The 11,114-nt window shown below is 47.3% G+C and overlaps 1 protein-coding gene across 3 annotated transcripts; it reads left to right on the top strand.

Moving 5' to 3' along the window:
- The first annotated feature begins 3,069 nt into the window (after positions 1-3,069).
- On the top strand, positions 3,070-8,670 carry LOC123361548 (apovitellenin-1-like). 3 transcript variants are annotated; one of them, XM_045001538.1, is made up of 4 exons: positions 3,070-3,208; positions 4,969-5,097; positions 6,276-6,435; positions 8,245-8,670. In XM_045001538.1, the coding sequence occupies exons 2-4, from the start codon at positions 5,037-5,039 to the stop codon at positions 8,351-8,353; spliced, it is 330 nt and encodes a 109-aa protein (XP_044857473.1). In that variant the 5' UTR covers positions 3,070-3,208; positions 4,969-5,036; the 3' UTR covers positions 8,354-8,670. The 3 variants fall into 3 exon arrangements, with proteins under 3 accessions (XP_044857473.1, XP_044857459.1, XP_044857466.1); XM_045001524.1 differs by having other exon boundaries at positions 3,073-3,208; positions 6,273-6,435; XM_045001531.1 differs by lacking the exon at positions 3,070-3,208 and adding an exon at positions 3,242-3,355 and having other exon boundaries at positions 6,273-6,435.
- Positions 8,671-11,114: the final 2,444 nt, after the last annotated feature.

Raw genomic sequence — 11,114 nt, 5'->3', positions numbered from 1 at the left:
AGCCCAGAGCAGTGCCCAGCTCCCAAGGAGCAACTTCACCCCATGAACTGATTCTTATAAGAGCCCAAGGCAGATAGTAAACTGCTTTTTGCACAGCTTCTTCTTTCCCTCAAAGCCGCCTCTACACAAAATCTTCCATAACTCCAACCTAACACAGCATGTCTTCCCAAGAGGCAAAACTTGTTTGCATGCTAAGGGCTGTCCTAAACGGAAAAGTTGCATCAGCATAACTACATCTCTCAGGAGTGTGAAAAAGCCACACTCCTGAGAGACATAGTTAAGATGACCTAAACCTTGCTGTAGACAGCTAGGTCAGCAGAAGAATTTTGCTGTCTACAGCAAGGTTTAGGTCATCTTAACTGTGTCTCTCAGGAGTGTGGATTTTTCACACTCCTACCTACCTCTCCCAGAGGGAGTAGCTTACCTAGACTTGAGCAATAGGAGAACCCCTTCTATTGTTGTAGTAAGTGTAGTGCTTCAGTGTGGACAGTCAGGGGCGGCTCTAGCTCTTTTGCTGCCCCAAGCACGGCAGTCAGGCTGCCTTCAGCGGCGTGCCTGCAGGAGGTCCCCGGTTCTGCAGCTTCAGCGTACCCACCGCCAAATCTGCAGGACCAGCGGACCTCCTGCAGGCAAGCCACCAAGGGCAGCCTGACTGCCGCCCTCACAGCGACTGGCAGGGTGCCCAGGCACGTGCTTGGAGCACTAGAGCCTGGAGCCGCTGCTGACTACAGTCATGCAGCTGTGTTGCAGTAGCATTTTTAAGTGTAGGCATAGTCTGTGGAAAAAGAACATGAAGGTTACATGTAACAGTGCTCTTTGGTGATGACTGTCAGAACGGTACGATTGTATTAATGACACAGCTTGGGGCTTTTGGCCTAACACAGAGGAAGTGAACTCTCTTCTGCCCATTCCCCACCAGCTCTGTAGTAGAGCTGAAGAAATTATTTGTGAATAATTCATTAATTCTGGTTTTGACCATGTTTGGGCCCCTATTTTTGACAACATTCACATGAGCTAAATTCTGCTTCTATGAATGTTTTTGGGAAAACTAATTTCAAACCTGTAGCTGAAACATTTAATTTTGTGATTAAATGATGGACACTAGTAGTTTAGATTATCCAGTCGGGGACTGGAAACAATACTGTGTGGTTTAGATAACAAAACATGCAGCTCAAATAATAAATACTCATACTTGCACAAAATGGAGTCAAATTCACAGACTGCAGTTTGTTTGCACAAAAGTTTCCAATAATTACAAAGAGCAAATAAATTCATAAGTCAATGAGCTTGTGTATAGGTGTATAAATTCATTTCCAGTTGCGGATTCAGTTCTAGTCTTTGTGGATCCTGTTGCACAGTCAAAGGAATATCCCTTGCATACAAGAAAATTCCTATATCAATAGAGATGAAGTGGGTGCAAAGTGATTCTGCTATAACTAGACCCTTTCTTGTGGGTAGTGAGTATGTGTGAACATCCCAGTGCAAGCTCTCCTGGCCTGCAGGGCAGGCAGATATTGATCCTGGCAACTGCTTTCCACTCATTGCTATAGAGCTATGAGTGGTATAAAATCTTCCATTCTCACTGAACAAGAATGGACCCATGGCTATCTTATGTATTTGCAGAGCTCCTATCACTGCAGTAGGTAGGTACCATTCCAGGACTGGAGGCCGAGAGGCTGCTTTTTGTGTAACTGCAGAGTTATTCAAGCAAAGTAAACAGTCACATAGACTATTGGCAATTGCGCAACCCATAACTGAGTGTTCCTGGGCCTTTTTGTAATCTTAGAGCTTGTCTTCACTGCAGAGCTCACTCAGCTCCAGTGAGAGGGCCACATAGCAAAATAACCCTCAAACAGCACAGAGTGTTTGTGTTAGCAGCACAGTGTAGCTATGTCTCCATTGCATTATTAGACCCAGCAGCACTTGAGCTTCTACCACACCCCCGATGGGCCAGCTAACTTGAGTTTAAAGCACCAGTTAACCTGAGCTGGAGATTTTTTACACATGCGTGGGAGTCAAGTTAGGGGCAACATTCAAATTATCTTGAGCTAATGCTGCAGTGAAGACAAGCCCTTTTGTAGTTCTGCATCTTGTTTAATCTCTACAATGTGCCTTGTACTATTTTTCTACAATGTCATTCCACTGTGCCAGCTGTACAATGAAAAGCCAGATGGTAACTGATGTTTGTATGTTTTGGTGTTTGAGTGATTGTCAAATGTATAATTAAAAGAAATGAGAACTTCTAGCCATTTGTATCTGTGATCTGTCCTTCCTACTTAGACCAAGAAATCAAGTGCTTAAAGCAGAAGAATGGGGATCAGAAAATCTCAGTTCTAGAGTCACTCTTAGAACAAACCTTAGAGCTGCTTGGACCATGTTCTCTCCTTCCCCCTGGAAAATTTTGACTTTTTGTCAAAATGAGAAAAATCAGGGGGTTGGTCAGAATTTTTCAGTTTTCAAATGGAAAAATTGAAATTTTTCAAGGAAAGCAGACACTGAGACCCAGATCCCCAAATATGTCCCCATTACTCGTATTGAGGTGCCAAATTCCCAATGAAATCAATACTTTTGAGGACTTGGGCCTTGCTTTTGTTTAAAATGCAGTCTCCATCAAGAAATAATTTTGACAGAGAATTACAGGACCTTAATCAAGTCACTTTACAAATCCCTCTGTCTCAGTTTCCCTCACTGTCTGTCAAATGAGATAATGATACTTATCCTGTGGTTGTAAACTGCTTTGAGCTTATAAGTGACAACAGAGGTAAATAGTACTATGATGTGCTTATTAATTGGGTCTTGTTTTAAAATGAACTCTTTGCTTTTTCCATATGTGAGAGAACATACTAAATGACTGACTGACTTTTCATTAGAAATACAAAAATACATAGTGTAAGAAGAGGAGAATATAGTTGCTGTTTGCATAGGTGCTCAGTGGGAATGGGGGGTAGGGTATGAAGCAAACACTAGCTAAAGGCTCAGGATCTAGTCTCAGCTAGACTGACCCTCCATTACCCAATCCCACTCCGCCCAAGACTTGGGACTCTGTACCTCCTGCCCATCCCACTCATCTGACCCTTGTTGTGAAAGAGCCAATGTGGAGCCAAGCATGACCTCTGACCCGCTTGCTGTCTCTATATTAACTTTGTGTAAGTGCTTGTGTTTCCGGCACACGTCTACCCCTGCCTCTGCCAGTGGGAGAGAGAGCGAGGTAAGAGCAACATTCCATCTGCCATTTCCAGCTGTGCGAACCTTGTAACTGATTGGTGTCTATACAGAATGTGTGCAGGAGGGAGTAGAACGGGGAGGCTGTTTCTACCTAATTTCTTCTTACAGACTGAGGGCTGGATTCACCCAGGTTGGTAGCCCACCACCCCAAGGCAGTAATGCTCCCTGGAATGGGGGTGCATTGACAAAAACTATCTGCAATCCCTGCTCCCACTAGGGACCTGGAGTCAGCTGGCACATTTCCAAAAGCGGGGTAGGGCCAGTGCAGGAAGAGGTGTGCTGATCCAGTGCTTTTTCCCAAGCAGCCTCCCCCAGCAGAGCTCCAGGCTTTAAAGAGGAGAGATTCCCTACCCCTTCATGACCACATGGATGCATATTATACCTTCGGTCCATAGAGGTGAATGTGGCTCCAGGACTAACAGAGAAGAAGCTACCTAAGCAATAGCTGTCACTTTGACAGCTAGTAACCAGCAGCTGTCTGGTTGCCATCTGCAGCATAGCTTCTAATATGGACTAGGAAGGTGCTGTGGAGAGAAGCAGCCTTAAGTATGTAGGCTAACGGTGAGAATCCCCTGGTAGCCACCTGGTGTTAGTTTAGCAAAACCCTCAGACTTGGCAGCCCAGCAGCCTTCCCTGCCATGGGGAGTCTTAGCACTGAAATGATTTGATTTGACTAGAGGTGTTGTAACTTAACTCGAAAGTTAACATGCTTCGATTTAAATTATCTTCCAGCATGTGCCCTTTGAAATCCACTGTGTTTTAAAAGCTTATTTAATTTTACCCCCATGGCTTGGCCTCGTATTAGCTTTTCACTTGACCAAGCAGAAAATAATGTCCAGAGAGAGAAGCTTGGATGAGAACAAAGCAGGATTTGTGCTTAGAGTGTTAACTGCATAAACAATGTTTTTGCTCTTAATTATCCCCAACATGAACATGCCAAGAGAAACTCTCTTGGACTCCCAGGCAGGTCATTTCTCAACCATAGAAATACAAACAAGAGATCAGTTCAGGCCATCTGATTCAGTATCCTATGGCCGACAGTAGTTTTAGAGGAAGGTGCAACAATATAGTGTACAATTTAAGAAACTACCTGCCCCTGGGGGAAGTGTCTTTCTGACCCCTGTGTGAGGTTAGTGCAAGGGTCGGCAACCTCTGGCACGCAGCTCACCAGGGTAAGCACCCTGGCGGGCCAGGCCAGTTTGTTTACCTGCTGCGTCTGCAGGTTTGGCCAATCGCGGCTCCCACTGGCTGTGGTTCGCCACTCCAGGCCAATGGGGACAGCAGGAAGCCGCGGCCAGCACATCCCTCGGCCCACGCTGCTTCCCGCAGCCCCCATTGGCCTGGAGCGGTGAACCGCAGCCAGTGGGAGCCGCAATCGGCCGAACCTGCGAACGCAGCAGGTAAACAAACTGGCCCGGCCCACCAGGGTGCTTACCCTGGCGAGCCGTGTGCCAGAGGTTGCTGACCCCTGGGTTAGTGGTTGGCTTTACCCTGAAGCACGTAAATGTAACTCTTATTTAGGATAAACCATTTTTGCTTTAACATATCTAATGTATGCTTGGATGTTCTTGCTAATTATGCATATTCATGGTACCAGATAGGGGAAATAACACTATTAGCTTTTTGCAGTGAATGTCCTCATCTTTTAAGGAGGTAAAGGATATAATGCAAGAATGATCTTGATGTCTCTCTTTGACTTGTTGCCTGTTGTTAATTCGGGGTATACTGTTTTTCTCTATTCAGTATCAAAGGGTTTAATTGTGCCTCCAGCTGGTTTCTGAGGGTACTGCATTGAGCTTGTGCTGCAAACCATGCTTCTGTCCAAGGCTTTGGCGGTGACTCTGATTCTGCTCCTCAGCACCAGTCTCTCTGGTAAGTCTTAAAACCCTTCAGGCTGGTGGGGATATTCCTCAGCTTGATATGCACTTAAACTGCTTTGCACAAGTCTATCCCAGCCATGAACTAGGATTAACGCCTGGTGGTAGAGGGTAGAGTGCATGAATTTTCATTGTGACTGGGAGTGTGAAGCCAGTTACTAGTGCATCCTCCCACACACATGGCTTAGCGGGGAGTATCTTAGCACTGTGTTCTGCTGTCTAATCCCCACTGCATGCACAGGTATGAGAACACTGGCTGTGCTGTTCAAGTTTCTGCTACATGTAGAGAATGAAGGTTTGTAGGCTAGAACCAGTGTTCTAGAGCAGGGGCGGGCAAACTTTTTGGCCTGAGGGCTGCATCAGGTTTCAGAAATTGTATGGAGGGCTGGTTAGGGGAGGGGGTCCTGGCCAAGCCTCCACCTCCTATCTGCCCCCCTCGGGACCCCTGCCCCATCCAACCCCCCCGCCATTCCCTGATGGCCCCTCTGGGACCCCTGCCCCATCCAACCACCCCTTCTCCCTGTCCCCTGACTGCCCTCGGAACCCCTGCCCCTGACTGCCCCCTGCCGTCCCATCCAACCCCCCTTCCTTCCTGACTGCCCCCCGGGTCCCCTGCCCCATTCAGCCTCCTGTTCCCCCCAACCCCTATTCACACTCCCATCCCCTGCCCACCACCCTGAACTCCCCTGATCTCTATCCAACCCACCCTGCTCTGTGCCCCCTTACCGTGCTGCCTGGAGCACCGGTGGCTGGTGGCACTACCGCCACGCCACCCAGCTGGGGATGGGCCACGCTGCCATCTCAGAGCACTGGGTCAGGCTGGGCTCTGCAGCTGTGCTGCCCCAGGAGCTCACAGCCCTGCTGCCCATAGCATTGCGCCTGCGGCAGAACCAGCAAGTTGAGGCTGCAGGGGAGGGGGAACAGCAGAGGAGGGGCCAGGGGCTAGTCTCCTGGACCAAGAGCTCAGGGGCCGGGCAGGGCATAGTTTGTGTACCTCTGTTCTAGTGTGTGGATCCTACACTTGGACACTGGCCTTTGAATTCTGGGGAGACTTTGAATCCTACTACAGTCTTCCAGCTGATCTCTTTCCACTGCACTTCTTGGGAGAGCTCAGTGCTAGCATGGAAAATGGTTGTTAAAGATGGTTAATATTCTCTTCCTCCTCCCCAGAAGTGGGTGCTAAGGCAATCTCAAAGAGACACGTCCGTCGTGACTGGCTGATCATACCGGATTCAATTGCATTTTACATGTATGAATCTGTGAACAAAGTGTCCCCAAAAGCTGGTCAGTTCTTGGCAGAAGCTGTTCAGACTCCAGTAATCCTTGAGATCAGGTATGAAAAGGTTTCCTCTATTCCTGAGGTGGCTTGTGAGGGAATGGGGAGGATTAACTACATTTCCATACAGAGAGATCTTTGGGACAACAAAAAGAACCATCCATCATAGAGTAAACATTATGAAACCCGTATACCAAAGCATATTTCTCCTCATCCTCCACTCCCCCCTCACCCTGTTGCATACATATGTTTGTTGATTGATCAGCTTCATTGGATATGTCTGGATGCAGATGACCTTGTACTGTCTATTTATGATGGTCTGAGAACTGTGATGCTGGAAGGAAATCCCAGAGTGTAAATCAGGCTAGAGATTTTTGCACGTGTGTGGGAGTCAAGTTAGGGGCAACATTCAAATTATCTTGAGCTAATGCTGCTATGAAGACAAGCCCTTTTGTAGTTCTGCATTTTATTTAATCTCTACAATGTGCCTTGTACTATTTTTCTACAATGTCATTCCACTGTGCCAGCTGTACAATGAAAAGCCAGATGGTAACTGATGTTCGTATGGTTTTGTTTTTTGAGTGATTGTCAAATGTATAATTAAAATAAATGAGAACTTCTAGCCATTTGTATCTGTGATCTGTCCTTCCTACTTAAGCACTTGATTACATTTCTTGGTCTAAAGCAGAAGAATGGGGATCAGAAAATCTCTGTTCTAAGAGTGACTCTAGAACTAACCTTAGAGCTGCTTGGACCATGTTCTCTCCTTCCCCCGGCCCCTGAGCTCCTAGCCCGGGAGGCTAGCCTCCGGCCCCTCCCCTGCTGTCCCCCTTCCCCCACAGCTTCAGCTCGCTTGCTCCGCCGCCGGCGCAGTGCTCTGGGCAGCAGGGCTGTGAGCTCCTGGGGCAGCGCAGCTGCAGAGCCCAGCCTGACCCAGTGCTCTGAGATGGCAGCGTGGCCCATCCCCAGCTGGGTGGCGTGGCGGTAGTGCCACCAGCCACCGGTGCTCCAGGCAGCATGGTAAGGGGGCACAGAGCAGGGTGGGTTGGATAGAGATCAGGGGAGTTCAGGGTGGTGGGCAGGGGATGGGGGTGTGAATAGGGGTTGGGGGGAACATGAGGCTGAATGGGGCAGGGGACCCGGGGGGCAGTCAGGAAGGAAGGGGGGTTGGATGGGACGGCAGGGGGCAGTCAGGGGCAGGGGTTCCGAGGGCAGTCAGGGGACAGGGAGAAGGGGTGGTTGGATGGGGCAGGGGTCCCAGAGGGGCCATCAGGGAATGGCGGGGGGGTTGGATGGGGCAGGAGTCCCGAGGGGGGCAGATAGGAGGTGGAGGCTTGGCCAGGACCCCCTCCCCTAACCAGCCCTCCATACAATTTCCAAAACCCAATGCAGCCCTCAGGCCAAAAAGTTTGCCTGCCCCTGCTCTAGAACTAACCTTATCAATAGAGCTGTTTGGACCATGTTATCTCTCCTGTCAAAATTAGAAGAATCGGGGGGGTTGGGCAGAATTTTTCAGTTTTCAAATGAAAAAATAAAAAAAAAATTTCAAGGAAAGCAGGTGTGTTTCAGGAGGTAAATATCTATTCCCCAGGTAACAGATGATGGCAGGCAGAAACAAGAAGTGTGCCCACCTGGGGGATACACAGTTCCATATTGCTACTCACAGCCACACACCTATTTTGCTTCCTGAGTTGAATCCCTACAGGGCAGTTCAAGAGTCCCACAGCCATATTCATGGACTAATTTGCCAGGACTAATTTGTCCCACAGGCAAATATGAGAGAGTGGCAGCCCTCTGAATATAGAAACAGCGGGTACCCCACCCACACATGTACCTTACTGATGTGTTAGTTACTGTCTCCTACAGGAACTTCCTGATGAAGGAGACCTCTAAAATCAGTGTGCTGGCCGAACAGCTGATGGAAAAATTAACAGGTCTGTGGAAGAAGAAAGAGGAAGCCTCAGCCCAGCAGTAGAACTGAGACAAGGCCACTTGACATGAGTAATTAGAATGTGCAGCGTCCCTTCTCCTCATGAAGTGAGATCAGCTACTACCATAGAATTGTTGTCCCTGATGATGTCACTAGAAGGGGTGAGAATACCAGCTTCAAAGAGCAGAGAACCTGTCTCTGGGTGGGGGAGGGGGAGGGATGCACTATCAAAGTAGCTGCTGGATGTGGGAAAGGGAATAGAAGGAAGACCAATTCTGTAGTTGAATCTTGAAACCTAATTTCTCCTTCAACAATTTGTTGACCTTCCACCTCACCCCAATAAAGTTTTGGATGTGTTTATAGTTCAGTTGTTTCCTCCTTTGCATTAAATGTTTAAGTGGATGGTGGTTTTATAACATCTTTTTCTGCTGCTGTGAGAGCTGATATGATGTAAGGGAAGTGATAAGGCTCAACTGATATCAGTGATAGTAAGCATCATCCAGACCAGTGTAACCAAAATCAGACACTTCCCCTCACCACCTTCCTCGTAGGGGGTCACCTGACCTGTGGTGTAGTCTTTTTGGGGCACTTGGTAGCAAGCCAGCTGTAACAGTCCAAAGACAGTCCTGTAGTGCTTCAAACCCTGTCAGATAGGTTCCAGCACCAGAAACTACTCGCACACACATCAATGGATAAATACTACAGTTTAGCACACTAAAGTACCTTCTATCTACAAATACCAAATCACTTTGAAAACAGTAATTTATCTCAGCCTCAACACATGCCCTCATGTGGGTGGGGAAACATATCTCCAATTTACAGGTCGGTAAACTGATGTCAGAGAGGGTAAGTGACTTGTCCAAGGCAGTTTGTGACAGAAATTGGAATAGAACACAGGTAGTCTGGTTTTTAATTCTCTTATCATTCCAGCAGGCAGGCAGGATGGCCTAGTGGTTAGGAACTCCTTACTAAGATGGACAAAAAGCTTTTATTAAAAATTAGATGTTAACCTTCCAAATATGAAGCAGGTGTAAATCAATGGAATGATGTCTTCCCAAGTCCGTTAGCAGCACTGAGTCTGGGATGTGTTATTGGGGACCGGGGCATTCACTTCATTGGGGTGTTAAATGTAAAGCCCAATGTTACTTTAATGTCAGTATTAACTATGTCATTGTTGATCATTTTAGCAGATGGAATGGGGAAGGGGATGGAAGCCTACGGGGAGGAATTGGGAGTTGCTACATGGAATGGAGTGAAAAGGGAAGGAAAAAAGGAGATGGAAAATGGGGAGAAACAAAAAAGAGAATGGAGAAGGAAGAGAAGCAAAGGGCAAAAAATACAGTGGTCCTACAAGTTGAGTGGTTTCCCTTTTGAGTGATGCTAACAGTGATAATGAACAAATGACAACAAACAAGTTTAGCTACCTACCAAAGGACATATTCTACCCTTGATATCTGTGCAAACCTCTGATTCATGTCAGCATGAGAAGTGCTGTGGATCAATGGTAGTACAATAACTCCTTGCTTAATGTTGCATTTTTCAGGAACATAACATCGTTTTGCTTAAAGTAGTAAAGTGAATCCAATTTCCCCATAAGAATTAATGTAAAGAGGGAAGGTTAGGTTCCAGGGAATTTTTTTTCACCAGACAAGACTATATCTAGATATAGATATACACACAAAGTTTTAAACAAACAATTTAATACTGTACACAGCAATGATGATTGTGAAGCTTGGTTGGGGTGGTGAAGTAAGAGGGTGGGATATTTCCCAGGGAATGCTTTACTGCTAAATAATGAACTAGCACTCGGCTGAGCCCTCAAGGGTTAACACGTTGTTAATGTAGCCTCACACTCTACAAGGCAGCACAAATGGAGGGAGGGGAGACAGCATGGCAGAGAGAGACAGACACACACCTTGTGTGAGAGATGTGCATTGCCCTTCTAAGGTTGCTGACCGCATTCTAAGTACACTGCCTTTTTAAGTAAATCAGCAAGTTGAGATAGCAGCTGCTGCCAGCAAGCTCCCTCTGTCCTGAGCCTTGTGTGCCTCCCCACCCCCATTCAGTGGAGATGAAGTAAAGGAGTGGGGAGGAAGGGGACACCCTGACATTAGCACTCCTCTTGCCCCCCCTCCCTTGCACAGCTCCCAGGAGCAGCTCCAAGGCAGAGGGCAGGAGCAGCACATGGCAGTGAGAGGAGGGACAGCTGAACTGCCCGGCAACTGATAGCCTGCTGGGCAGCTCCCACACAGGTAACTTAGGGGAGCTGACAGGGGCCCGGCTGCCAGTCCACCCTGGTTCCAAGCCCCCACCAGCTAGCTCCAATGGGCTGCTCTTCCTGCAAGCAGTGGACAAAGCTGGCTGCTGCCAAACAACATTATAAGGGAGCATTGCACATCTTTAAACGAGCACGTTCTCTAATAGATCAACAACGAACCAACATTAACCGGGATGACTTTGTGAGGAGTTACTCTATATAGTCCTAAAACTTGTAGCCTGACCCATAGACAATAATTAATAATGGTATTTGGCCCTCTCAACAGAATGAGTTTGACACCCTTGATCTGTGGTATCTCTATCACCTTAGAAGCATTAAAAAAAAAGTGTCCTGCTCTAACAGAATGATACTAACTCTTGATATTCCTCTGTGTATCCAGGAGCCTGAAAGAGTCTGTGATCCTTTTCTCCTCTTTCTTCTTCTTCCCTTTCTCAATGTTGTGTTTAAGAACCACAGGCCAGAGGGGCTTCCCTGAAACAGTGTCTGATACTTCCAACCCTCCCTCAGTGGCCTCTCACAAGATCTCTG

The sequence above is a fragment of the Mauremys mutica genome, chromosome 1, assembly GCF_020497125.1.
Source record: "Mauremys mutica isolate MM-2020 ecotype Southern chromosome 1, ASM2049712v1, whole genome shotgun sequence".
Classification (NCBI taxonomy): Eukaryota; Metazoa; Chordata; order Testudines; family Geoemydidae; genus Mauremys; species Mauremys mutica.
Note: the sequence above shows the minus strand (reverse complement) of the source record. Positions and strands in the feature narration are given on the sequence as shown.